The sequence below is a fragment of the Pseudophryne corroboree genome, chromosome 6 (assembly GCF_028390025.1).
Source record: "Pseudophryne corroboree isolate aPseCor3 chromosome 6, aPseCor3.hap2, whole genome shotgun sequence".
NCBI classification, from domain to species: domain Eukaryota; kingdom Metazoa; phylum Chordata; class Amphibia; order Anura; family Myobatrachidae; genus Pseudophryne; species Pseudophryne corroboree.
In genome coordinates this window covers 843102732-843130411 of record NC_086449.1, presented here as the reverse complement: position 1 = coordinate 843130411, position 27680 = coordinate 843102732, and the positions used below count along the sequence as shown (strand labels likewise).

Sequence of the window (27680 nt, the reverse complement as noted above, 5' to 3'; positions counted from 1 at the left end):
GGAAGAATGTCTGCCCCATCTGTACCATACTATTATCATAGGAGGAAGAAGGTCTGCCTAATCTGTATCATACTATTCTCATAGAAGGAAGAAGATCTGCCCCATCTGTACCATACTATTCTCATAGGAGTGAGAAGATCTGCCCCATCTGTACCATACTATTCTCATAGGAGGAAGAAGGTCTGCCCCATCTGTACCATACTATTCTCATAGGAGGAAGAAGGTCTGCCTAATCTGTATCATACTATTCTCATAGAAGGAAGAAGTTCTGCCCCATCTGTACCATACTATTCTCATAGGAGGAAGAAGGTCTGCCCCATCTGTACCATACTATTCTCATAGGAGGAAGAAGGTCTGCCCCATCTGTACCATACTATTCTCATAGGAGTAAGAAGATCTGCCCCATCTGTACCATACTATTCTCATAGGAGGAAGAAGGTCTGTCCCATCTGTACCATGCTATTCTCATAGGAGGAAGAAGGTCTGCCCCATCTGTACCATACTATTCTCATAGGAGTAAGAAGATCTGCCCCATCTGTACCATATTATTCTTATAGGAGTAAGAAGATCTGCCCCATCTGTACCATACTATTCTCATAGAAGGACGAAGGTCTGCCCCATCTGTATCATACTATTCTCATAGGAGGAAGAAGCTCTGCCCCATCATATTCCCATAGAAGTAGGAAGATCAGCCCCATACTATTCCCATAAGAGGATGAAGCTCTGCACCATACTGTTCTCATTAGGAGTGAGAAGATCTGCCACATCTGTACCATACTATTCTCACAGGAGGAAGAAGTTCTGCCCCATCTGTACCATACTATTCTCATAGGAGGAAAAAGCTCTGCCCCATCTGTACCATATTATTTTCATAGGAGTAAGAAGATCTGCCCCATCTGTACCATACTATTCTCATAGGAGTAAGAAGGTCTGCCCCATCTGTACCATACTATTCTCATAGGAGTAAGAAGGTCTGCCCCATCTGTACCATACTATTCTCATAGGAGTAAGAGAAGGTCTGCCCCATCTGTACCATACTATTCTCAAAGGAGGAAGAAGGTCTGCCCCATCTGTAGGATACTATTCTCATAGGAGGAAGAAGGTCTGCCCCATCTGTACCATACTATTCTCATAGGAGGAAGACGATCTGCCCCATCTGTTTCATACTATTCTCATAGGAGTAAGAAGATCTGCCCCATCTGTACCATACTATTCTCATAGGAGGAAGAAGTTCTGCCCCATCTGTACCATACTATTCTCATAGGAGGAAGAAGTTCTGCCCCATCTGTACCATATTATTCTCATAGGAGGAAGGGAATCTGCCCCATACTATTCTCATAGGAGTGAGAAGATCTGCCACATCTGTACCATACTATTCTCAAAGGAGGAAGAAGTTCTGCCCCATCTGTACCATACTATTCTCATAGGAGGAAGAAGGTCTGCCCCCATCTGCCCCATACTATTCTCATAGGAGTAAGAAGATCTGCCCTGTACTATTCTCATAGGACTGAGAAGATCTGCCCCATCTGTACCATACTATTCTCATAGAAGGAAGAAGGACTGCCCCATCTGTACCATACTATTCTCATAGGAGGAAGAAGGTCTGCCCTGTACTATTCTCATAGAAGTGAGAAGATCTGCCCGATCTGTACCATACTAGTCTCACAGGAGTAAGAAGTTCTGCCCCATCTGTACCATACTATTCTCATAGGAGTAAGAAGATCTGCCCCATCTGTACCATACTATTCTCATAGGAGGAAGAAGGTCTGCCCCATCTGTACCATACTATTCTCATAGGAGTAAGAAGATCTGCCCCATCTGTACCATACTATTCTCATAGGAGGAAGAAGGTCTGCCCCATCTGTACCATACTATTCTCATAGGAGTGAGAATTTCTGCCCTGTACTATTCTCATAGAGGAAGAATATTTGCCCCATCTGTACCATACTATTCTCATAGGAGTAAGAAGGTCTGTCCCATCTGTACCATGCTATTCTCATAGGAGGAAGAAGGTCTGCCCCATCTGTACCATACTATTCTCATAGGAGTGAGAAGATCTGCCCCATCTATACCATACTATTCTCATAGGAGGAAGAAGTTCTGCCCCATCTGTACCATACTATTCTCATAGGAGGAAGAAGCTCTGCCCCATCTGTACCATGCTATTCTCATAGGAGGAAGAAGGTCTGCCCCATCTGTACCATACTATTCTCATAGGAGTAAGAAGATCTGCCCCATCTGTACCATATTATTCTCATAGGAGTAAGAAGATCTGCCCCATCTATACCATACTATTCTCATAGAAGGACGAAGGTCTACCCCATCTGTATCATACTATTCTCATAGGAGGAAGAAGCTCTGCCCCATCATATTCCCATAGGAGTAGGAAGATCAGCCCCAGACTATTCCCATAAGAGGATGAAGCTCTGCACCATACTGTTCTCATTAGGAGTGAGAAGATCTGCCACATCTGTACCATACTATTCTCATAGGAGGAAAAAGCTCCGCCCCATCTGTACCATATTATTCTCATAGGAGTAAAAAGATCTGCCCCATCTGTACCATACTATTCTCATAGGAGTAAGAAGGTCTGCCCCATCTGTACCATACTATTCTCATAGGAGTAAGAAGGTCTGCCCCATCTGTACCATACTATTCTCATAGGAGTAAGAAGGTCTGCCCCATCTGTACCATACTATTCTCAAAGGAGGAAGAAGGTCTGCCCCATCTGTACCATACTATTCTCATAGGAGGAAGAAGGTCTGCCCCATCTGTACCATACTATTCTCATAGGAGGAAGAAGTTCTGCCCCATCTGTTTCATACTATTCTCATAGGAGTAAGAAGATCTGCCCCATCTGTACCATACTATTCTCATAGGAGGAAGAAGGTCTGCCCCATCTGTTTCATACTATTTTCATAGGAGTAAGAAGCTCTGCCCCATCTGTACCATACTATTCTCATAGGAGGAAGAAGTTCTGCCCCATCTGTACCATACTATTCTCATAGGAGGAAGAAGTTCTGCCCCATCTGTACCATATTATTCTCATAGGAGGAAGGGAATCTGCCCCATACTATTCTCATAGGAGTGAGAAGATCTGCCACATCTGTACCATACTATTCTCACAGGAGGAAGAAGTTCTGCCCCATCTGTACCATACTATTCTCATAGGCGGAAGAAGGTCTGCCCCCATCTGCCCCATACTATTCTCATAGGAGTAAGAAGATCTGCCCTGTACTATTCTCATAGGACTGAGAAGATCTGCCCCATCTGTACCATACTATTCTCACAGAAGGAAGAAGGCCTGCCCCATCTGTACCATACTATTCTCATAGGAGGAAGAAGGTCTGCCCTGTACTATTCTCATAGGAGTGAGAAGATCTGCCCGATCTGTACCATACTAGTCTCACAGGAGTAAGAAGTTCTGCCCCATCTGTACCATACTATTCTCATAGGAGGAAGAAGGTCTGCCCCATCTGTACCATACTATTCTCATAGGAGTAAGAAGATCTGCCCCATCTGTACCATACTATTCTCATAGGAGGAAGAAGGTCTGTCCCATCTGTACCATGCTATTCTCATAGGAGGAAGAAGGTCTGTCCCATCTGTACCATGCTATTCTCATAGGAGGAAGAAGTTCTGCCCCATCTGTACCATACTATTATCATAGGAGGAAGAAGGTCTGCCCCATCTGTACCATACTATTCTCATAGGAGTGAGAAGATCTGCCCCATCTGTACCATACTATTATCATAGGAGGAAGAAGGTCTGCCCCATCTGTACCATACTATTCTCATAGGAGTGAGAAGATCTGCCCCATCTGTACCATACTATTATCATAGGAGGAAGAAGCTCTGCCCCATCTGTACCATATTATTCTCATAGGAGTGAGAAGATCTGCCCCATCTATACCATACTATTCTCATAGGAGTAAGAAGGTCTGCCCCATCTGTACCATACTATTCTCATAGGAGGAAGAAGGTCTGCCCCATCTGTACCATACTATTCTCATAGGAGGAAGAAGTTCTGCCCCATCTGTACCATACTATTCTCATAGGAGGAGAAGGTCTGTCCCATCTGTACCATGCTATTCTCATAGGAGGAAGAAGTTCTGCCCCATCTGTACCATACTATTATCATAGGAGGAAGAAGCTCTGCCCCATCTGTACCATATTATTCTCATAGGAGTGAGAAGATCTGCCCCATCTATACCATATTATTCTCATAGGAGGAAGAAGTTCAGCCCCATCTGTACCATATTATTCTCATAGGAGGAGGAAGGTCTGCCCCATCTGTACCATACTATTCTCATAGGAGTAAGAAGGTCTGCCCCATCTGTTCCATACTATTTTCATAGGAGGAAGAAGGTGTGCCCCATCTGTACCATACTATTCTCATAGGAGGAAGAAGCTCTGCCCCATCTGTACCTGTACTATTCTCATAGGAGTGAGAAGATCTGCCCCATCTGTACCATACTATTCTCAAAGGAGGAAGAAGGTCTGCCCCATCTGTACCATACTATTCTCATAGGCGGAAGAAGATCTGCCCCATCTGTACCATACTATTCTCACAGGAGGAAGAAGTTCTGCCCCATCTGTACCATACTATTCTCATAGGAGGAAGAAGGTCTGCCCCCATCTGCCAAATACTATTCTCATAGGAGGAAGAAGGTCTGCCCCCATCTGCCCCATACTATTCTCATAGGAGTAAGAAGATCTGCCCTGTACTATTCTCATAGGACTGAGAAGATCTGCCCCATCTGTACCATACTATTCTCACAGAAGGAAGAAGGCCTGCCCCATCTGTACCATACTATTCTCATAGGAGGAAGAAGGTCTGCCCTGTACTATTCTCATAGAAGTGAGAAGATCTGCCCGATCTGTACCATACTAGTCTCACAGGAGTAAGAAGTTCTGCCCCATCTGTACCATACTATTCTCATAGGAGTAAGAAGATCTGCCCCATCTGTACCATACTATTCTCATAGGAGGAAGAAGGTCTGCCCCATCTGTACCATACTATTCTCATAGGAGTAAGAAGATCTGCCCCATCTGTACCATACTATTCTCATAGGAGGAAGAAGGTCTGTCCCATCTGTACCATGCTATTCTCATAGGAGGAAGAAGGTCTGCCCCATCTGTACCATACTATTCTCATAGGAGTGAGAAGATCTGCCCCATCTATACCATACTATTCTCATAGGAGGAAGAAGGTCTGCCCCATCTGTACCTGTACTATTCTCATAGGAGTGAGAAGATCTGCCCCATCTGTACCATACTATTCTCACAGAAGGAAGAAGGCCTGCCCCATCTGTACCATACTATTCTCATAGGAGGAAGAAGGTCTGCCCTGTACTATTCTCATAGAAGTGAGAAGATCTGCCCGATCTGTACCATACTAGTCTCACAGGAGTAAGAAGTTCTGCCCCATCTGTACCATACTATTCTCATAGGAGTAAGAAGATCTGCCCCATCTGTACCATACTATTCTCATAGGAGGAAGAAGTTCTGCCCCATCTGTACCATACTGTTCTCATAGGAGTAAGAAGTTCTGCCCCATCTGTACCATACTATTCTCATAGGAGGAAGAAGCTCTGCCCCATCTGTACCATACTATTCTCATAGGAGGAAGAAGGTCTGCCCCATCTGTATTCATACTATTCTCATAGGAGGAAGAAGCTCTGCCCCATCTGTACCATACTATACTCATAGAAGGAAGAAGGTCTGCCCCATCTGTATCATACTATTCTCATAGGAGGAAGAAACTCTGCCCCATCCTATTCCCATAGGAGTAAGAAGATCAGCCCCATACTATTCCCATAAGAGGACGAAGCTCTGCACCATACTGTTCTCATTAGGAGTGAGAAGATCTGCCACATCTGTACCATACTATTCTCACAGGAGGAAGAAGTTCTGCCCCATCTGTACCATACTATTCTCATAGGAGGAAAAAGCTCTGCCCCATCTGTACCATACTATTCTCATAGGAGGAAGAGAATCTGCCCCATCTGTACCATACTATTCTCATAGAAGGAAGGTCTGCCCCATCTGTACCATACTATTCTCATAGGAGGAAGAAGGTCTGCCCCATCTGTACCATACTATTCTCATAGGAGGAAGAAGCTCTGCCCCATCTGTACCATACTATTCTCATAGGAGTAAGCAGGTCTGCCCCATCTGTACCATACTATTCTCATAGGAGGAAGAAGTTCTGCCCCTTCTGTACCATACTATTCTCATAGGAGGAAGAAGTTCTGCCCCATCTATACCATATTATTCTCATAGGAGGAAGAGAATCTGCCCCATACTATTCTCATAGGAGTGAGAAGATCTGCCACATCTGTACCATACTATTCTCACAGGAGGAAGAAGTTCTGCCCCATACTATTCTCATAGGAGGAAGAAGCTCTGCCCCATCTGTACCATACTATTCTCATAGGAGGAAGAAGGTCTGCCCCATCTGTACCATACTATTCTCATAGGAGGAAGAAGCTCTGCCCCATCTGTACCATACTAATCTCATAGGAGGAAGAAACACTGCCCCATCTGTACCATACTATTATCATAGGAGTAAGAAGATCTGCCCCATGTGTACCATATTATTCTCATAGGAGGAAGAGAATCTGCCCCATCTGCCCCATACTATTCTCATTAGGAGTGAGAAGATTTGCCACATCTGTACCATACTATTCTCACAGGAGGAATAAGTTCTGCCCCATCTGTACCCTACTATTCTCATAGGAGTGAGAAGGTCTGCCCCATCTGTACCATACTATTCTCTCAGGAGGAAGAAGGTCTGCCCCATCTGTACCCTACTATTCTCATAGGAGTGAGAAGGTCTGCCCCATCTGTACCATACTATTCTCATAGGAGTAAGAATATCTGCCCCATCTGTACCATACTATTCTCATAGGAGTAAGAAGCTCTGCCCCATCTGTACCATACTATTCTCATAGGAGGAAGAGAATCTGCCCCATCTGTACCATACTATTCTCATAGAAGGAAGGTCTGCCCCATCTGTACCATACTATTCTCATAGGAGGAAGAAGGTCTGCCCCATCTGTACCATACTATTCTCATAGGAGTAAGAAGATCTGCCCCATACTATTCCCATAGGAGTAAGAAGATCAGCCCCATACTATTCCCATAGGAGTAAGAAGATCTGCCCCATACTATTCCCATAGGAGTAAGAAGATCTGCCCCATACTATTCCCATAGGAGTAAGAAGATCTGCCCCATACTATTCCCATAGGAGGAAGAAGTTCTGCCCCATACTATTCTCATAGAAGTAAGAAGATCTGCCCTGTACTATTCTCATAGGAGTAAAAATATCTGCCCCATACTATTCTCATAGGACTAATGTGATATGCCCCATACTATTCTCATAGGAGGAAGATGATCTACCCCATCTGCCCCGTACTATTCCCATAGGAGTAATAAGATCTGCCCCATCCTATTCCCATAGAAGTAATAAGATCTGCCCCATACTATTCCCATAGGAGGAAGAAGATCTGCGCCATACTATTCTCATAGGAGGAAGAAGATCTGCGCCATACTATTCTCATAGGAGTAAGAAGATCTGCCCCATACTATTCTCATAGGAGTAAAAAGATCTGCCCCATACTATTCTCATAGGACTAAGGTGATATGCCCCATACTATTCTCATAAGAGTAAGAAGATCTGCCCTGTACTATTCTCATAGGATATGAAGACATCCCCCATCAGCCCCGTGCTATTCTCATAGGGGTAAGAAGATCTGCCCCATACTATTCCCACAGGGGTAAGAACATCTGCCCAGTACTATACGTGCACAGCTCATTTCATCTTAATGTTCGGTCCTGTGAATCAGAAGGAACAACCTAATAACACAACTGTGGTCAGAGAAGAATTTCTACGCTTTACCCCCACACATTGGAAGACATTGAGATGAGCGCTATCCGTGGCTTCCGATGCAGACAGGACCACGGTCGCTCATACTGCGCTATAAGATAATATGGAGGGAGAAGCTTCTTTACCGTAGAGACTCTTGGCGCTCATCCTTCCATGTTTTTCTGATTTTACGGAGGATAACTCATTGTTGCTGCAGGAAAAAGAAAGTTTCCGTTATTCACATGCGGGAGTCCCGGAGAAAACGTGACAGAGTTATATGCACAAACATAACGCCTAACGGATCACAGGCGCTATTTACCATCAAACGCCGGTCACAACACCTTCCCCTAACTCCCACCCACTCACTATCCCGACCAACAGGGACTATTCCCATTCCTGGGTGTCCACGGAAGAGAGCTTGCAGCACTCGCCACCCCCCACCGGCATTTCGCTGCTCTCTGTACCGCCGGTCACGCACGGCACACCCATTTATTTACACATTTACAGTAATAAGAGGCCGATTCACAGATTGACACTAAACTGATATTTTTGTAGTTTGGTTATTTTTTGTGATCTGTGATAGAGCCGCACTGAGTGTGCAAGTGTCGCTGCGTGTGCTGCGTGTGTGCAGGTGTCGCTGCGTGTGCTGCATGTGTGCAGGTGTCGCTGCGTGTGTTGCGTGTGTGCAGGTGTCGTTGCGTGTGTGCAGGTGTCGATGCGTGTGCTGTGTGTGTGCAGGTGTCGCTGCGTGTGTTGCGTGTGTGCAGGTGTCGTTGCGTGTGTGCAGGTGTCGCTGCGTGTGTGCAGGTGTCGTTGCATGTGTGCAGGTGTCGTTGCGTGTGTGCAGGTGTCGTTGCATTTGTGCAGGTGTCGATGCGTGTGCTGTGTGTGTGCAGGTGTCGTTGCGTGTGTGCAGGTGTCGCTGCGTGTGTGCAGGTGTCGCTGCGTGTGTGCAGGTGTCGCTGCGTGTGTGCAGGTGTCGCTGCGTGTGTGCAGGTGTCGCTGCGTGTGCTGCATGTGTGCAGGTGTCGCTGCGTGTGCAGGTGTCGCTGCGTGTGTGCAGGTGTCGCTGCGTGTGTGCAGGTGTCGCTGCGTGTGTGCAGGTGTCGCTGCGTGTGTGCAGGTGTCGCTGCGTGTGTGCAGGTGTCGTTGCGTGTGTGCAGGTGTCGTTGCGTGTGTGCAGGTGTCGTTGCGTGTGTGCAGGTGTCGTTGCGTGTGTGCAGGTGTCGATGCGTGTGCTGTGTGTGTGCAGGTGTCGCTGCGTGTGTGGCGTGTGTGCAGGTGTCGTTGCGTGTGTGCAGGTGTTGTTGCGTGTGTGTGCAGGTGTCGTTGCGTGTGTGCAGGTGTCGTTGCTTTTGTGCAGGTGTCGTTGCTTTTGTGCAGGTGTCGATGCGTGTGTGCAGGTGTCGTTGCGTGTGTGCAGGTGTCGCTGCGTGTGTGCAGGTGTCGTTGCGTGTGTGCAGGTGTCGTTGCGTGTGCTGCGTGTGTGCAGGTGTCGATGCGTGTCTGCAGGTGTCGTTGCATTTGTGCAGGTGTCGCTGCGTGTGTGCAGGTGTCGCTGCGTGTGTGCAGGTGTCGTTGCGTGTGTGCAGGTGTCGTTGCGTGTGCTGCGTGTGTGCAGGTGTCGATGCGTGTCTGCAGGTGTCGTTGCATTTGTGCAGGTGTCGCTGCGTGTGTGCAGGTGTCGTTGCGTGTGTGCAGGTGTCGTTGCGTGTGCTGCGTGTGTGCAGGTGTCGCTGCGTGTGTGCAGGTGTCGCTGCGTGTGTGCAGGTGTCGCTGCGTGTGTGCAGGTGTCGCTGCGTGTGTGCAGGTGTCGCTGCGTGTGTGCAGGTGTCGCTGCGTGTGTGCAGGTGTCGCTGCGTGTGTGCAGGTGTCGATGCGTGTGTGCAGGTGTCGATGCGTGTGTGCAGGTGTCGTTGGATTTGTGCAGGTGTAGCTGCGTGTGTGCAGGTGTCGTTGCGTGTGTGCAGGTGTCGTTGCGTGTGCTGCGTGTGTGCAGGTGTCGATGCGTGTCTGCAGGTGTCGTTGCATTTGTGCAGGTGTCGCTGCGTGTGTGCAGGTGTCGTTGCGTGTGCTGCGTGTGTGCAGGTGTCGCTGCGTGTGTGCAGGTGTCGCTGCGTGTGTGCAGGTGTCGCTGCGTGTGTGCAGGTGTCGCTGCGTGTGTGCAGGTGTCGATGCGTGTGTGCAGGTGTCGATGCGTGTGTGCAGGTGTCGTTGGATTTGTGCAGGTGTAGCTGCGTGTGTGCAGGTGTCGTTGCGTGTGTGCAGGTGTCGTTGCATTTGTGCAGGTGTCGATGCGTGTGTGCAGGTGTCGATGCGTGTGTGCAGGTGTCGTTGGATTTGTGCAGGTGTCGCTGCGTGTGTGCAGGTGTCGCTGCGTGTGTGCAGGTGTCGCTGCGTGTGTGCAGGTGTCGCTGCGTGTGTGCAGGTGTCGCTGCGTGTGTGCAGGTGTCGCTGTGTGTGTGCAGGTGTCGTTGCGTGTGCTGCGTGTGTGCAGGTGTCGTTGTGTGTGTGCAGGTGTCGTTGCGTGTGCTGCGTGTGTGCAGGTGTCGCTGCGTGTGTGCAGTTGTCGCTGCGTGTGTGCAGGTGTCGTTGCATTTGTGCAGGTGTCGCTGCGTGTGTGCAGGTGTCGATGCGTGTGTGCAGGTGTCGATGCGTGTGTGCAGGTGTCGCTGCATGTGTGCAGGTGTGCTGCGTGTGCTGTGTGTGTGCAGGTGTCGCTGCGTGTGTGGCGTGTGTGCAGGTGTCGATGCGTGTGTGCAGGTGTCGTTGCGTGTGTGCAGGTGTCGCTGCGTGTGTGCAGGTGTCGTTGCGTGTGCTGCGTGTGTGCAGGTGTCGCTGCGTGTGTGCAGGTGTCGTTGCATTTGTGCAGGTGTCGCTGCGTGTGTGCAGGTGTCGTTGCGTGTGTGCAGGTGTCGTTGCGTGTGCTGCGTGTGTGCAGGTGTCGATGCGTGTCTGCAGGTGTCGTTGCATTTGTGCAGGTGTCGCTGCGTGTGTGCAGGTGTCGTTGCGTGTGTGCAGGTGTCGTTGCGTGTGCTGCGTGTGTGCAGGTGTCGCTGCGTGTGTGCAGGTGTCGCTGCGTGTGTGCAGGTGTCGCTGCGTGTGTGCAGGTGTCGCTGCGTGTGTGCAGGTGTCGCTGCGTGTGTGCAGGTGTCGCTGCGTGTGTGCAGGTGTCGCTGCGTGTGTGCAGGTGTCGTTGGATTTGTGCAGGTGTAGCTGCGTGTGTGCAGGTGTCGTTGCGTGTGTGCAGGTGTCGTTGCATTTGTGCAGGTGTCGATGCGTGTGTGCAGGTGTAGTTGGATTTGTGCAGGTGTCGCTGCGTGTGTGCAGGTGTCGCTGCGTGTGTGCAGGTGTCGCTGCGTGTGTGCAGGTGTCGCTGCGTGTGTGCAGGTGTCGCTGCGTGTGTGCAGGTGTCGCTGTGTGTGTGCAGGTGTCGTTGCGTGTGTGCAGGTGTCGTTGCATTTGTGCAGGTGTCGATGCGTGTGTGCAGGTGTAGTTGGATTTGTGCAGGTGTCGCTGCGTGTGTGCAGGTGTCGCTGCGTGTGTGCAGATGTCGCTGCGTGTGTGCAGGTGTCGCTGCGTGTGTGCAGGTGTCGCTGCGTGTGTGCAGGTGTCGTTGGATTTGTGCAGGTGTAGCTGCGTGTGTGCAGGTGTCGTTGCGTGTGTGCAGGTGTCGTTGCATTTGTGCAGGTGTCGATGCGTGTGTGCAGGTGTAGTTGGATTTGTGCAGGTGTCGCTGCGTGTGTGCAGGTGTCGCTGCGTGTGTGCAGGTGTCGCTGCGTGTGTGCAGGTGTCGCTGCGTGTGTGCAGGTGTCGCTGTGTGTGTGCAGGTGTCGTTGCGTGTGCTGCGTGTGTGCAGGTGTCGTTGTGTGTGTGCAGGTGTCGTTGCGTGTGCTGCGTGTGTGCAGGTGTCGCTGCGTGTGTGCAGTTGTCGCTGCGTGTGTGCAGGTGTCGTTGCATTTGTGCAGGTGTCGCTGCGTGTGTGCAGGTGTCGATGCGTGTGTGCAGGTGTCGCTGCGTGTGCAGGTGTGCTGCGTGTGTGCAGGTGTCGCTGCGTGTGTGCAGGTGTCGCTGCGTGTGTGCAGGTGTCGCTGCGTGTGTGCAGGTGTCGCTGCGTGTGTGCAGGTGTCGCTGCGTGTGTGCAGGTGTCGCTGCGTGTGTGCAGGTGTCGCTGCGTGTGTGCAGGTGTCGCTGCGTGTGTGCAGGTGTCGTTGCATTTGTGCAGGTGTCGATGCGTGTGTGCAGGTGTCGCTGCGTGTGTGCAGGTGTGCTGCGTGTGTGCAGGTGTCGCTGCGTGTGTGCAGGTGTCGCTGCGTGTGTGCAGGTGTCGTTGCGTGTGTGCAGGTGTCGCTGCGTGTGTGCAGGTGTCGCTGCGTGTGTGCAGGTGTCGCTGCGTGTGTGCAGGTGTCGTTGCGTGTGTGCAGGTGTCGCTGCGTGTGTGCAGGTGTCGATGCGTGTGTTGCGTGTGTGCAGGTGTCGTTGCGTGTGTGCAGGTGTCGTTGCATTTGTGCAGGTGTCGCTGCGTGTGTGCAGGTGTCGCTGCGTGTGTGCAGGTGTCGCTGCGTGTGTGCAGGTGTCGTTGCGTGTGTGCAGGTGTCGCTGCGTGTGTGCAGGTGTCGCTGCGTGTGTGCAGGTGTCGTTGCATTTGTGCAGGTGTCGATGCGTGTGTTGCGTGTGTGCAGGTGTCGTTGCGTGTGTGCAGGTGTCGTTGCATTTGTGCAGGTGTCGCTGCGTGTGTGCAGGTGTCGTTGCATTTGTGCAGGTGTCGATGCGTGTGCTGCGTGTGCAGGTGTCGTTGCGTGTGTGCAGGTGTCGTTGCGTGTGTGCAGGTGTCGCTGCGTGTGTGCAGGTGTCGCTGCGTGTGTGCAGGTGTCGCTGCGTGTGTGCAGGTGTCGCTGCGTGTGTGCAGGTGTCGCTGCGTGTGTGCAGGTATCGTTGCATTTGTGCAGGTGTCGATGCGTGTGTTGCGTGTGTGCAGGTGTCGTTGCGTGTGCTGCGTGTGTGCAGGTGTCGCTGCGTGTGTGCAGGTGTCGTTGCGTGTGTGCAGGTGTCGTTGCATTTGTGCAGGTGTCGATGCGTGTGCTGTGTGTGTGCAGGTGTCGCTGCGTGTGTGCAGGTGTCGCTGCGTGTGTGCAGGTGTCGCTGCGTGTGTGCAGGTGTCGCTGCGTGTGTGCAGGTGTCGCTGCGTGTGTGCAGGTGTCGCTGCGTGTGTGCAGGTGTCGCTGCGTGTGTGCAGGTGTCGCTGCGTGTGTGCAGGTGTCGTTGCGAGTGTGCAGGTGTCGTTGCGAGTGTGCAGGTGTCGTTGCGAGTGTGCAGGTGTCGTTGCGTGTGTGCAGGTGTCGTTGCGTGTGTGCAGGTGTTGATGCGTGTGCTGTGTGTGTGCAGGTGTCGCTGCGTGTGTGGCGTGTGTGCAGGTGTCGTTGCGTGTGTGCAGGTGTCGTTGCGTGTGTGCAGGTGTTGTTGCGTGTGTGTGCAGGTGTCGTTGCGTGTGTGTGCAGGTGTCGCTGCATGTGTGCAGGTGTCGTTGCTTTTGTGCAGGTGTCGTTGCTTTTGTGCAGGTGTCGATGCGTGTGTGCAGGTGTCGTTGCGTGTGTGCAGGTGTCGTTGCGTGTGCTGCGTGTGTGCAGGTGTCGCTGCGTGTGTGCAGGTGTCGTTGCATTTGTGCAGGTGTCGCTGCGTGTGTGCAGGTGTCGTTGCGTGTGTGCAGGTGTCGTTGCGTGTGCTGCGTGTGTGCAGGTGTCGATGCGTGTCTGCAGGTGTCGTTGCATTTGTGCAGGTGTCGCTGCGTGTGCAGGTGTCGTTGCGTGTGTGCAGGTGTCGTTGCGTGTGCTGCGTGTGTGCAGGTGTCGCTGCGTGTGTGCAGGTGTCGCTGCGTGTGTGCAGGTGTCGCTGCGTGTGTGCAGGTGTCGCTGCGTGTGTGCAGGTGTCGCTGCGTGTGTGCAGGTGTCGCTGCGTGTGTGCAGGTGTCGATGTGTGTGTTGCGTGTGTGCAGGTGTCGTTGCATTTGTGCAGGTGTCGATGCGTGTGTGCAGGTGTCGTTGGATTTGTGCAGGTGTCGATGCGTGTGTGCAGGTGTCGCTGCGTGTGTGCAGGTGTCGCTGCGTGTGTGCAGGTGTCGCTGCGTGTGTGCAGGTGTCGCTGCGTGTGTGCAGGTGTCGCTGCGTGTGTGCAGGTGTCGCTGCGTGTGTGCAGGTGTCGATGCGTGTGTGCAGGTGTCGTTGGATTTGTGCAGGTGTCGTTGCATTTGTGCAGGTGTCGATGCGTGTGTTGCGTGTGTGCAGGTGTCGTTGCGTGTGTGCAGGTGTCGTTGCATTTGTGCAGGTGTCGCTGCGTGTGTGCAGGTGTCGTTGCATTTGTGCAGGTGTCGATGCGTGTGCTGCGTGTGCAGGTGTCGTTGCGTGTGTGCAGGTGTCGTTGCGTGTGTGCAGGTGTCGCTGCGTGTGTGCAGGTGTCACTGCGTGTGTGCAGGTGTCGCTGCGTGTGTGCAGGTGTCGCTGCGTGTGTGCAGGTGTCGCTGCGTGTGTGCAGGTATCGTTGCATTTGTGCAGGTGTCGATGCGTGTGTTGCGTGTGTGCAGGTGTCGTTGCGTGTGCTGCGTGTGTGCAGGTGTCGCTGCGTGTGTGCAGGTGTCGTTGCGTGTGTGCAGGTGTCGTTGCATTTGTGCAGGTGTCGATGCGTGTGCTGTGTGTGTGCAGGTGTCGCTGCGTGTGCAGGTGTCGCTGCGTGTGTGCAGGTGTCGCTGCGTGTGTGCAGGTGTCGCTGCGTGTGTGCAGGTGTCGCTGCGTGTGCAGGTGTCGCTGCGTGTGTGCAGGTGTCGCTGCGTGTGCAGGTGTCGCTGCGTGTGTGCAGGTGTCGCTGCGTGTGTGCAGGTGTCGCTGCGTGTGTGCAGGTGTCGTTGCGTGTGTGCAGGTGTCGTTGCGTGTGTGCAGGTGTCGTTGCGTGTGTGCAGGTGTCGTTGCGTGTGTGCAGGTGTCGTTGCGTGTGTGCAGGTGTCGATGCGTGTGCTGTGTGTGTGCAGGTGTCGCTGCGTGTGTGGCGTGTGTGCAGGTGTCGTTGCGTGTGTGCAGGTGTCGTTGCGTGTGTGCAGGTGTCGTTGCGTGTGTGTGCAGGTGTCGTTGCGTGTGTGTGCAGGTGTCGCTGCGTGTGTGCAGGTGTCGTTGCTTTTGTGCAGGTGTCGTTGCTTTTGTGCAGGTGTCGATGCGTGTGTGCAGGTGTCGTTGCGTGTGTGCAGGTGTCGCTGCGTGTGTGCAGGTGTCGTTGCGTGTGTGCAGGTGTCGTTGCGTGTGCTGCGTGTGTGCAGGTGTCGCTGCGTGTGTGCAGGTGTCGTTGCATTTGTGCAGGTGTCGCTGCGTGTGTGCAGGTGTCGTTGCGTGTGTGCAGGTGTCGTTGCGTGTGCTGCGTGTGTGCAGGTGTCGATACGTGTCTGCAGGTGTCGTTGCATTTGTGCAGGTGTCGCTGCGTGTGCAGGTGTCGTTGCGTGTGTGCAGGTGTCGTTGCGTGTGCTGCGTGTGTGCAGGTGTCGCTGCGTGTGTGCAGGTGTCGCTGCGTGTGTGCAGGTGTCGCTGCGTGTGTGCAGGTGTCGCTGCGTGTGTGCAGGTGTCGCTGCGTGTGTGCAGGTGTCGCTGCGTGTGTGCAGGTGTCGATGTGAGTGTTGCGTGTGTGCAGGTGTCGTTGCATTTGTGCAGGTGTCGATGCGTGTGTGCAGGTGTCGTTGGATTTGTGCAGGTGTCGATGCGTGTGTGCAGGTGTCGCTGCGTGTGTGCAGGTGTCGCTGCGTGTGTGCAGGTGTCGCTGCGTGTGTGCAGGTGTCGCTGCGTGTGTGCAGGTGTCGCTGCGTGTGTGCAGGTGTCGCTGCGTGTGTGCAGGTGTCGTTGCATTTGTGCAGGTGTCGATGCGTGTGTGCAGGTGTCGTTGGATTTGTGCAGGTGTAGCTGCGTGTGTGCAGGTGTCGTTGCATTTGTGCAGGTGTCGTTGGATTTGTGCAGGTGTCGATGCGTGTGTGCAGGTGTCGCTGCGTGTGTGCAGGTGTCGCTGCGTGTGTGCAGGTGTCGCTGCGTGTGTGCAGGTGTCGCTGCGTGTGTGCAGGTGTCGCTGCGTGTGTGCAGGTGTCGCTGCGTGTGTGCAGGTGTCGCTGCGTGTGTGCAGGTGTCGCTGTGTGTGTGCAGGTGTCGTTGCGTGTGCTGCGTGTGTGCAGGTGTCGTTGTGTGTGTGCAGGTGTCGTTGCGTGTGCTGCGTGTGTGCAGGTGTCGCTGCGTGTGTGCAGTTGTCGCTGCGTGTGTGCAGGTGTCGTTGCATTTGTGCAGGTGTCGCTGCGTGTGTGCAGGTGTCGCTGCGTGTGTGCAGGTGTCGCTGCGTGTGTGCAGGTGTCGTTGCATGTGTGCAGGTGTCGCTGCGTGTGTGCAGGTGTCGTTGCATTTGTGCAGGTGTCGATGCGTGTGTTGCGTGTGTGCAGGTGTCGTTGCGTGTGTGCAGGTGTCGTTGCATTTGTGCAGGTGTCGCTGCGTGTGTGCAGGTGTCGTTGCGTGTGTGCAGGTGTCGTTGCATTTGTGCAGGTGTCGATGCGTGTGTGCAGGTGTCGCTGCGTGTGTGCAGGTGTCGATGCGGTGTTGCGTGTGTGCAGGTGTCGTTGCGTGTGTGCAGGTGTCGTTGCGTGTGTGCAGGTGTCGCTGCGTGTGTGCAGGTGTCGCTGCGTGTGTGCAGGTGTCGCTGCGTGTGTGCAGGTGTCGCTGCGTGTGTGCAGGTGTCGTTGCGTGTGTGCAGGTGTCGCTGCGTGTGTGCAGGTGTCGCTGCGTGTGTGCAGGTGTCGTTGCATTTGTGCAGGTGTCGATGCGTGTGTTGCGTGTGTGCAGGTGTCGCTGCGTGTGTGCAGGTGTCGTTGCATTTGTGCAGGTGTCGATGCGTGTGCTGCGTGTGTGCAGGTGTCGTTGCGTGTGTGCAGGTGTCGTTGCGTGTGTGCAGGTGTCGCTGCGTGTGTGCAGGTGTCGCTGCGTGTGTGCAGGTGTCGCTGCGTGTGTGCAGGTGTCGCTGCGTGTGTGCAGGTGTCGCTGCGTGTGTGCAGGTATCGTTGCATTTGTGCAGGTGTCGATGCGTGTGTTGCGTGTGTGCAGGTGTCGTTGCGTGTGTGCAGGTGTCGCTGCGTGTGTGCAGGTGTCGTTGCGTGTGTGCAGGTGTCGTTGCATTTGTGCAGGTGTCGATGCGTGTGTGCAGGTGTCGCTGCGTGTGTGCTGGTGTCGATGCGTGTGTTGCGTGTGTGCAGGTGTCGTTGCGTGTGTGCAGGTGTCGTTGCATTTGTGCAGGTGTCGCTGCGTGTGTGCAGGTGTCGCTGCGTGTGTGCAGGTGTCGCTGCGTGTGTGCAGGTGTCGCTGCGTGTGTGCAGGTGTCGCTGCGTGTGTGCAGGTGTCGCTGCGTGTGTGCAGGTGTCGCTGCGTGTGTGCAGGTGTCGCTGCGTGTGTGCAGGTGTCGTTGGATTTGTGCAGGTGTCGCTGCGTGTGTGCAGGTGTCGTTGGATTTGTGCAGGTGTCGCTGCGTGTGTGCAGGTGTCGTTGCATTTGTGCAGGTGTCGATGCGTGTGCTGCGTGTGTGCAGGTGTCGCTGCGTGTGTGCAGGTGTCGCTGCGTGTGTGCAGGTGTCGCTGCGTGTGTGCAGGTGTCGCTGCGTGTGTGCAGGTGTCGCTGCGTGTGTGCAGGTGTCGCTGCGTGTGTGCAGGTGTCGATGCGTGTGTGCAGGTGTCGTTGCGTGTGTGCAGGTGTCGCTGCGTGTGTGCAGGTGTCGCTGCGTGTGTGCAGGTGTCGCTGCGTGTGTGCAGGTGTCGCTGCGTGTGTGCAGGTGGCGCTGCGTGTGTGCAGGTGGCGCTGCGTGTGTGCAGGTCTCGCTGCGTGTGTGCAGGTGGCGCTGCGTGTGTGCAGGTGTCGATGCGTGTGTGCAGGTGTCGTTGCGTGTGTGCAGGTGTCGCTGCGTGTGTGCAGGTGTCGCTGCGTGTGTGCAGGTGTCGCTGCGTGTGTGCAGGTGTCGCTGCGTGTGTGCAGGTGTCGCTGCGTGTGTGCAGGTGTCGCTGCGTGTGTGCAGGTGTCGCTGCGTGTGTGCAGGTGTCGCTGCGTGTGTGCAGGTGTCGTTGCGTGTGCAGGTGTCGTTGCATTTGTGCAGGTGTCGATGCGTGTGCAGGTGTCGCTGCGTGTGTGCAGGTGTCGATTCGTGTGCTGCAGGTGTCGTTGCGTGTGTGCAGGTGTCGCTGCGTGTGTGCAGGTGTCGTTGCATTTGTGCAGGTGTCGATGCGTGTGTGCAGGTGTGTGCAGGTGTCGTTGCGTGTGTGCAGGTGTCGTTGCGTGTGTGCAGGTGTCGCTGCGTGTGTGCAGGTGTCGCTGCGTGTGTGCAGGTGTCGCTGCGTGTGTGCAGGTGTCGCTGCGTGTGTGCAGGTGTCGCTGCGTGTGTGCAGGTGTCGTTGCGTGTGTGCAGGTGTCGCTGCGTGTGTACAGGTGTCGATGCGTGTGCTGCGTGTGTGCAGGTGTCGTTGCGTGTGTGCAGGTGTCGTTGCGTGTGTGCAGGTGTCGTTGCGTGTGTGCAGGTGTCGTTGCGTGTGTGCAGGTGTCGCTGCGTGTGTGCAGGTGTCGCTGCGTGTGTGCAGGTGTCGATGCGTGTGTGCAGGTGTCGTTGCATTTGTGCAGGTGTCGATGCGTGTGCTGCGTGTGTGCAGGTGTCGTTGCGTGTGTGCAGGTGTCATTGCGTGTGTGCAGGTGTCGTTGCGTGTGTGCAGGTGTCGTTGCATTTGTGCAGGTGTCGATGCGTGTGCTGCGTGTGTGCAGGTGTCGCTGCGTGTGTGCAGGTGTCGTTGCGTGTGTGCAGGTGTCGCTGCGTGTGTACAGGTGTCGATGCGTGTGTGCAGGTGTCGTTGCGTGTGTGCAGGTGTCGCTGCGTGTGTGCAGGTGTCGCTGCGTGTGTGCAGGTGTCGCTGCGTGTGTGCAGGTGTCGCTGCGTGCGTGCAGGTGTCGTTGCGTGTGTGCAGGTGTCGTTGCGTGTGTGCAGGTGTCGTTGCGTGTGTGCAGGTGTCGTTGCATTTGTGCAGGTGTCGATGCGCGTGTGCAGGTGTCGTTGCGTGTGTGCAGGTGTCGTTGCATTTGTGCAGGTGTCGATGCGTGTGCTGCGTGTGTGCAGGTGTCGTTGCGTGTGTGCAGGTGTCGCTGCGTGTGTGCTGCGCGTGTGCAGGTGTCGCTGCGTGTGTGCAGGTGTCGCTGCGTGTGTGCTGCGTGTGTGCAGGTGTCGCTGCGTGTGTGCATGTGTCGCTGCGTGTGTGCAGGTGACGCTGCGTGTGTGCAGGTGTCGCTGCGAGTGTGCAGGTGTCGTTGCATTTGTGCAGGTGTCGATGCGTGTGTTGCGTGTGTGCAGGTGTCGTTGCGTGTGTGCAGGTGTCGTTGCATTTGTGCAGGTGTCGCTGCGTGTGTGCAGGTGTCGCTGCGTGTGTGCAGGTGTGCTGCGTGTGTGCAGGTGTCGCTGCGTGTGTGCAGGTGTCGCTGCGTGTGTGCAGGTGTCGTTGCATGTGTGCAGGTGTCGCTGCGTGTGTGCAGGTGTCGTTGCATTTGTGCAGGTGTCGATGCGTGTGTTGCGTGTGTGCAGGTGTCGTTGCGTGTGTGCAGGTGTCGTTGCATTTGTGCAGGTGTCGCTGCGTGTGTGCAGGTGTCGTTGCGTGTGTGCAGGTGTCGTTGCATTTGTGCAGGTGTCGATGCGTGTGTGCAGGTGTCGTTGCATTTGTGCAGGTGTCGCTGCGTGTGTGCAGGTGTCGTTGCATTTGTGCAGGTGTCGCTGCGTGTGTGCAGGTGTCGCTGCGTGTGTGCAGGTGTGCTGCGTGTGTGCAGGTGTCGCTGCGTGTGTGCAGGTGTCGCTGCGTGTGTGCAGGTGTCGCTGCGTGTGTGCAGGTGTCGCTGCGTGTGTGCAGGTGTCGTTGCATGTGTGCAGGTGTCGCTGCGTGTGTGCAGGTGTCGTTGCATTTGTGCAGGTGTCGATGCGTGTGTTGCGTGTGTGCAGGTGTCGTTGCGTGTGTGCAGGTGTCGTTGCATTTGTGCAGGTGTCGCTGCGTGTGTGCAGGTGTCGTTGCGTGTGTGCAGGTGTCGTTGCATTTGTGCAGGTGTCGCTGCGTGTGTGCAGGTGTCGCTGCGTGTGTGCAGGTGTCGATGCGTGTGTTGCGTGTGTGCAGGTGTCGTTGCGTGTGTGCAGGTGTCGTTGCGTGTGTGCAGGTGTCGCTGCGTGTGTGCAGGTGTCGCTGCGTGTGTGCAGGTGTCGCTGCGTGTGTGCAGGTGTCGTTGCGTGTGTGCAGGTGTCGCTGCGTGTGTGCAGGTGTCGCTGCGTGTGTGCAGGTGTCGTTGCATTTGTGCAGGTGTCGATGCGTGTGTTGCGTGTGTGCAGGTGTCGTTGCGTGTGTGCAGGTGTCGTTGCATTTGTGCAGGTGTCGCTGCGTGTGTGCAGGTGTCGTTGCATTTGTGCAGGTGTCGATGCGTGTGCTGCGTGTGTGCAGGTGTCGTTGCGTGTGTGCAGGTGTCGTTGCGTGTGTGCAGGTGTCGCTGCGTGTGTGCAGGTGTCGCTGCGTGTGTGCAGGTGTCGCTGCGTGTGTGCAGGTGTCGCTGCGTGTGTGCAGGTATCGTTGCATTTGTGCAGGTGTCGATGCGTGTGTTGCGTGTGTGCAGGTGTCGTTGCGTGTGTGCAGGTGTCGCTGCGTGTGTGCAGGTGTCGTTGCGTGTGTGCAGGTGTCGTTGCATTTGTGCAGGTGTCGATGCGTGTGTGCAGGTGTCGCTGCGTGTGTGCTGGTGTCGATGCGTGTGTTGCGTGTGTGCAGGTGTCGTTGCGTGTGTGCAGGTGTCGTTGCATTTGTGCAGGTGTCGCTGCGTGTGTGCAGGTGTCGCTGCGTGTGTGCAGGTGTCGCTGCGTGTGTGCAGGTGTCGCTGCGTGTGTGCAGGTGTCGCTGCGTGTGTGCAGGTGTCGCTGCGTGTGTGCAGGTGTCGTTGGATTTGTGCAGGTGTCGCTGCGTGTGTGCAGGTGTCGTTGCATTTGTGCAGGTGTCGATGCGTGTGCTGCGTGTGTGCAGGTGTCGTTGCGTTTGTGCAGGTGTCGTTGCGTGTGTGCAGGTGTCGCTGCGTGTGTGCAGGTGTCGCTGCGTGTGTGCAGGTGTCGCTGCGTGTGTGCAGGTGTCGCTGCGTGTGTGCAGGTGTCGCTGCGTGTGTGCAGGTGTCGCTGCGTGTGTGCAGGTGTCGTTGCGTGTGTGCAGGTGTCGTTGCGTGTGTGCAGGTGTCGTTGCGCGTGTGCAGGTGTCGTTGCGTGTGTGCAGGTGTCGCTGCGTGTGTGCAGGTGGCGCTGCGTGTGTGCAGGTCTCGCTGCGTGTGTGCAGGTGGCGCTGCGTGTGTGCAGGTGTCGATGCGTGTGTGCAGGTGTCGTTGCGTGTGTGCAGGTGTCGCTGCGTGTGTGCAGGTGTCGCTGCGTGTGTGCAGGTGTCGCTGCGTGTGTGCAGGTGTCGCTGCGTGTGTGCAGGTGTCGCTGCGTGTGTGCAGGTGTCGCTGCGTGTGTGCAGGTGTCGCTGCGTGTGTGCAGGTGTCGCTGCGTGTGTGCAGGGTGTCGCTGCGTGTGTGCAGGTGTCGCTGCGTGTGTGCAGGTGTCGTTGCGTGTGCAGGTGTCGTTGCATTTGTGCAGGTGTCGATGCGTGTGCAGGTGTCGCTGCGTGTGTGCAGGTGTCGATTCGTGTGCTGCAGTGTCGTTGCGTGTGTGCAGGTGTCGCTGCGTGTGTGCAGGTGTCGTTGCATTTGTGCAGGTGTCGATGCGTGTGTGCAGGTGTGTGCAGGTGTCGTTGCCGTGTGTGCAGGTGTCGTTGCGTGTGTGCAGGTGTCGCTGCGTGTGTGCAGGTGTCGCTGCGTGTGTGCAGGTGTCGCTGCGTGTGTGCAGGTGTCGCTGCGTGTGTGCAGGTGTCGTTGCGTGTGTGCAGGTGTCGCTGCGTGTGTACAGGTGTCGATGTGAGTGTTGCGTGTGTGCAGGTGTCGTTGCATTTGTGCAGGTGTCGATGCGTGTGTGCAGGTGTCGTTGGATTTGTGCAGGTGTCGATGCGTGTGTGCAGGTGTCGCTGCGTGTGTGCAGGTGTCGCTGCGTGTGTGCAGGTGTCGCTGCGTGTGTGCAGGTGTCGCTGCGTGTGTGCAGGTGTCGCTGCGTGTGTGCAGGTGTCGTTGCATTTGTGCAGGTGTCGATGCGTGTGTGGCAGGTGGTCGTTGGATTTGTGCAGGTGTAGCTGCGTGTGTGCAGGTGTCGTTGCGTGTGTGCAGGTGTCGTTGCATTTGTGCAGGTGTCGATGCGTGTGTGCAGGTGTCGTTGGATTTGTGCAGGTGTCGATGCGTGTGTGCAGGTGTCGCTGCGTGTGTGCAGGTGTCGCTGCGTGTGTGCAGTGTCGCTGCGTGTGTGCAGGTGTCGCTGCGTGTGTGCAGGTGTCGCTGCGTGTGTGCAGGTGTCGCTGCGTGTGTGCAGGTGTCGTTGCGTGTGCTGCGTGTGTGCAGGTGTCGTTGTGTGTTGTGCAGGTGTCGTTGCGTGTGCTGCGTGTGTGCAGGTGTCGCTGCGTGTGTGCAGTTGTCGCTGCGTGTGTGCAGGTGTCGTTGCATTTGTGCAGGTGTCGCTGCGTGTGTGCAGGTGTCGCTGCGTGTGTGCAGGTGTCCGCTGCGTGTGTGCAGGTGTCGTTGCATTTGTGCAGGTGTCGATGCGTGTGTTGCGTGTGTGCAGGTGTCGCTGCGTGTGTGCAGGTGTCGTTGCATTTTTGCAGGTGTCGATGCGTGTGCTGCGTGTGTGCAGGTGTCGTTGCGTGTGTGCAGGTGTCGTTGCGTGTGTGCAGGTGTCGCTGCGTGTGTGCAGGTGTCGCTGCGTGTGTGCAGGTGTCGCTGCGTGTGTGCAGGTGTCGCTGCGTGTGTGCAGGTGTCGCTGCGTGTGTGCAGGTATCGTTGCATTTGTGCAGGTGTCGATGCGTGTGTTGCGTGTGTGCAGGTGTCGTTGCGTGTGTGCAGGTGTCGCTGCGTGTGTGCAGGTGTCGTTGCGTGTGTGCAGGTGTCGTTGCATTTGTGCAGGTGTCGATGCGTGTGTGCAGGTGTCGCTGCGTGTGTGCTGGTGTCGATGCGTGTGTTGCGTGTGTGCAGGTGTCGTTGCGTGTGTGCAGGTGTCGTTGCATTTGTGCAGGTGTCGCTGCGTGTGTGCAGGTGTCGCTGAGTGTGTGCAGGTGTCGCTGCGTGTGTGCAGTGTCGCTGCGTGTGTGCAGGTGTCGCTGCGTGTGTGCAGGTGTCGCTGCGTGTGTGCAGGTGTCGCTGCGTGTGTGCAGGTGTCGCTGCGTGTGTGCAGGTGTCGTTTGGATTTGTGCAGGTGTCGCTGCGTGTGTGCAGGTGTCGTTGCATTTGTGCAGGTGTCGATGCGTGTGCTGCGTGTGTGCAGGTGTCGTTGCGTGTGTGCAGGTGTCGTTGCGTGTGTGCAGGTGTCGCTGCGTGTGTGCAGGTGTCGCTGCGTGTGTGCAGGTGTCGCTGCGTGTGTGCAGGTGTCGCTGCGTGTGTGCAGGTGTCGCTGCGTGTGTGCAGGTGTCGCTGCGTGTGTGCAGGTGTCGCTGCGTGTGTGCGAGGTGGGTCGCTGCGTGTGTGGGGGGGGCAGGTGCGCTGCGTGTGTGCAGGTGGCGCTGCGTGTGTGCAGGTCTCGCTGCGTGTGTGCAGGTGGCGCTGCGTGTGTGTGCAGGTGTCGATGCGTGTGTGCAGGTGTCGTTGCGTGTGTGCAGGTGTCGCTGCGTGTGTGCAGGTGTCGCTGCGTGTGTGCAGGTGTCGCTGCGTGTGTGCAGGTGTCGCTGCGTGTGTGCAGGTGTCGCTGCGTGTGTGCAGGTGTCGCTGCGTGTGTGCAGGTGTCGCTGCGTGTGTGCAGGTGTAGTTGCGTGTGCAGGTGTCGTTGCATTTGTGCAGGTGTCGATGCGTGTGCAGGTGTCGCTGCGTGTGTGCAGGTGTCGATTCGTGTGCTGCAGGTGTCGTTGCGTGTGTGCAGGTGTCGCTGCGTGTGTGCAGGTGTCGTTGCATTTGTGCAGGTGTCGATGCGTGTGTGCAGGTGTGTGCAGGTGTCGTTGCGTGTGTGCAGGTGTCGCTGCGTGTGTGCAGGTGTCGCTGCGTGTGTGCAGGTGTCGCTGCGTGTGTGCAGGTGTCGCTGCGTGTGTGCAGGTGTCGCTGCGTGTGTGCAGGTGTCGCTGCGTGTGTGCAGGTGTCGTTGCGTGTGTGCAGGTGTCGCTGCGTGTGTACAGGTGTCGATGCGTGTGCTGCGTGTGTGCAGGTGTCGTTGCGTGTGTGCAGGTGTCGTTGCGTGTGTGCAGGTGTCGTTGCGTGTGTGCAGGTGTCGCTGCGTGTGTGCAGGTGTCGCTGCGTGTGTGCAGGTGTCGATGCGTGTGTGCAGGTGTCGTTGCATTTGTGCAGGTGTCGATGCGTGTGCTGCGTGTGTGCAGGTGTCGTTGCGTGTGTGCAGGTGTCATTGCGTGTGTGCAGGTGTCGTTGCGTGTGTGCAGGTGTCGTTGCATTTGTGCAGGTGGTCGATGCGTGTGCTGCGTGTGTGCAGGTGTCGCTGCGTGTGTGCAGGTGTCGTTGCGTGTGTGCAGGTGTCGCTGCGTGTGTACAGGTGTCGATGCGTGTGTGCAGGTGTCGTTGCGTGTGTGCAGTTGTCGCTGCGTGTGTGCAGGTGTCGCTGCGTGTGTGGCAGAGTGTCGCTGCGTGTGTGCAGGTGTCCGCTGCGTGCGTGCAGGTGTCGTTGCGTGTGTGCAGGTGTCGTTGCGTGTGTGCAGGTGTCGTTGCGTGTGTGCAGGTGTCGTTGCATTTGTGCAGGTGTCGATGCGCGTGTGCAGGTGTCGTTCCGTGTGTTGCAGGTGTCGTTGCATTTGTGCAGGTGTCGATGCGTGTGCTTGCGTGTGTGCAGGTGTCGTTTGCGTGTGTGCAGGTGTCGCTGCGTGTGTGCTGCGCGTGTGCAGGTGTCGCTGCGTGTGTGCAGGTGTCGCTGCGTGTGTGCTGCGTGTGTGCAGGTGTCGCTGCGTGTTGCAGGTGTCGCTGCGTGTGTGCAGGTGGTCGCTTGCGTGTGTGCAGGTGACGCTGCGTGTGTGCAGGTGTCGCTGCGAGTGTGCAGGTGTCGTTGCATTTGTGCAGGTGTCGAGCGTGTGTTGCCGTGTGTGCAGGTGTCGTTGCGTGTGTGCAGGTGTCGTTGCATTTGTGCAGGTGTCGCTGCGTGTGTGCAGGTGTCGCTGCGTGTGTGCAGGTGTGCTGCGTGTGTGCAGGTGTCCGCTGCGTGTGTGCAGGTGTCGCTGCGTGTGTGCAGGTGTCGTTGCATGTGTGCAGGTGTCGCTGCGTGTGTGCAGGTGTCGTTGCATTTGTGCAGGTGTCGATGCGTGTGTTGCGTGTGTGCAGGTGTCGTTGCGTGTGTGCAGGTGTCGTTGCATTTGTGCAGGTGTCGCTGCGTGTGTGCAGGTGTCGTTGCGTGTGTGCAGGTGTCAGTTGCATTTGTGGCAGGTGTCGATGCGTGTGTGCAGGTGTCGTTGCATTTGTGCAGGTGTCGCTGCGTGTGTGCAGGTGTCGTTGCATTTGTGCAGGTGTCGCTGCGTGTGTGCAGGTGTCGCTGCGTGTGTGCAGGTGTGCTGCGTGTGTGCAGGTGTCGCTGCGTGTGTGCAGGTGTCGGGGCTGCGTGGGTGTGCATGGGGTGTCGCTGCGTGTGTGCAGGTGTCGTTGCATGTGTGCAGGTGTCGCTGCGTGTGTGCGAGGTGTGCGTTGCATTTGTGCAGGTGTCGATGCGTGTGTTGCGTGTGTGCGTTGCATTTGTGCAGGTGTCGCTGCGTGTGTGCAGGTGTCGTTGCGTGTGTGCAGGTGTCGTTGCATTTGTGCAGGTGTCGATGCGTGTGTGCAGGTGTCGCTGCGTGTGTGCAGGTGTCGATGCGTGTGTTGCGTGTGTGCAGGTGTCGTTGCGTGTGTGCAGGTGTCGTTGCGTGTGTGCAGGTGTCGCTGCGTGTGTGCAGGTGTCGCTGCGTGTGTGCAGGTGTCGCTGCGTGTGTGCAGGTGTCGTTGCGTGTGTGCAGGTGTCGCTGCGTGTGTGCAGGTGTCGCTGCGTGTGTGCAGGTGTCGTTGCATTTGTGCAGGTGTCGATGCGTGTGTTGCGTGTGTGCAGGTGTCGTTGCGTGTGTGCAGGTGTCGTTGCATTTGTGCAGGTGTCGCTGCGTGTGTGCAGGTGTCGTTGCATTTGTGCAGGTGTCGATGCGTGTGCTGCGTGTGTGCAGGTGTCGTTGCGTGTGTGCAGGTGTCGTTGCGTGTGTGCAGGTGTCGCTGCGTGTGTGCAGGTGTCGCTGCGTGTGTGCAGGTGTCGCTGCGTGTGTGCAGGTGTCGCTGCGTGTGTGCAGGTGTCGCTGCGTGTGTGCAGGTATCGTTGCATTTGTGCAGGTGTCGATGCGTGTGTTGCGTGTGTGCAGGTGTCGTTGCGTGTGTGCAGGTGTCGCTGCGTGTGTGCAGGTGTCGTTGCGTGTGTGCAGGTGTCGTTGCATTTGTGCAGGTGTCGATGCGTGTGTGCAGGTGTCGCTGCGTGTGTGCTGGTGTCGATGCGTGTGTTGCGTGTGTGCAGGTGTCGTTGCGTGTGTGCAGGTGTCGTTGCATTTGTGCAGGTGTCGCTGCGTGTGTGCAGGTGTCGCTGCGTGTGTGCAGGTGTCGCTGCGTGTGTGCAGGTGTCGCTGCGTGTGTGCAGGTGTCGCTGCGTGTGTGCAGGTGTCGCTGCGTGTGTGCAGGTGTCGTTGGATTTGTGCAGGTGTCGCTGCGTGTGTGCAGGTGTCGTTGCATTTGTGCAGGTGTCGATGCGTGTGCTGCGTGTGTGCAGGTGTCGTTGCGTGTGTGCAGGTGTCGTTGCGTGTGTGCAGGTGTCGCTGCGTGTGTGCAGGTGTCGCTGCGTGTGTGCAGGTGTCGCTGCGTGTGTGCAGGTGTCGCTGCGTGTGTGCAGGTGTCGCTGCGTGTGTGCAGGTGTCGCTGCGTGTGTGCAGGTGTCGTTGCGTGTGTGCAGGTGTCGTTGCGTGTGTGCAGGTGTCGTTGCGTGTGTGCAGGTGTCGTTGCGTGTGTGCAGGTGTCGTTGCGTGTGTGCAGGTGCGCTGCGTGTGTGCAGGTGGCGCTGCGTGTGTGCAGGTCTCGCTGCGTGTGTGCAGGTGGCGCTGCGTGTGTGCAGGTGTCGCTGCGTGTGTGCAGGTGTCGCTGCGTGTGTGCAGGTGTCGCTGCGTGTGTGCAGGTGTCGCTGCGTGTGTGCAGGTGTCGCTGCGTGTGTGCAGGTGTCGCTGCGTGTGTGCAGGTGTCGCTGCGTGTGTGCAGGTGTCGCTGCGTGTGTGCAGGTGTCGCTGCGTGTGTGCAGGTGTCGCTGCGTGTGTGCAGGTGTCGTTGCGTGTGCAGGTGTCGTTGCGATTTGTGCAGGTGTCGATGCGTGTGCAGGTGTCGCTGCGTGTGTGCAGGTGTCGATTCGTGTGCTGCAGGTGTCGTTGCGTGTGTGCAGGTGTCGCTGCGTGTGTGTGCAGGTGTCGTTGAATTTGTGCAGGTGTCGATGCGTGTGTGCAGGTGTGTGCAGGTGTCGTTGCGTGTGTGCAGGTGTCGTTGCGTGTGTGCAGGTGTCGCTGCGTGTGTGCAGGTGTCGCTGCGTGTGTGCAGGTGTCGCTGCGTGTGTGCAGGTGTCGCTGCGTGTGTGCAGGTGTCGTTGCGTGTGTGCAGGTGTCGCTGCGTGTGTACAGGTGTCGATGCGTGTGCTGCGTGTGTGCAGGTGTCGTTGCGTGTGTGCAGGTGTCGTTGCGT

General features: G+C 55.9%; 1 protein-coding gene across 21 annotated transcripts in view; it reads right to left on the bottom strand.

The window, feature by feature from the left end:
• The window catches only part of EPS8 (EGFR pathway substrate 8, signaling adaptor), a 611221-nt gene that overhangs the window by 335817 nt on the left and 247724 nt on the right, over positions 1-27680 (bottom strand). For all 21 annotated transcript variants that reach the window (XM_063929435.1, XM_063929440.1, XM_063929438.1 and 18 more), the window contains one exon: positions 8016-8080. In XM_063929435.1, the coding sequence (XP_063785505.1) occupies positions 8016-8080 (65 nt within the window). The remainder of the gene's footprint in view (positions 1-8015; positions 8081-27680) is intronic.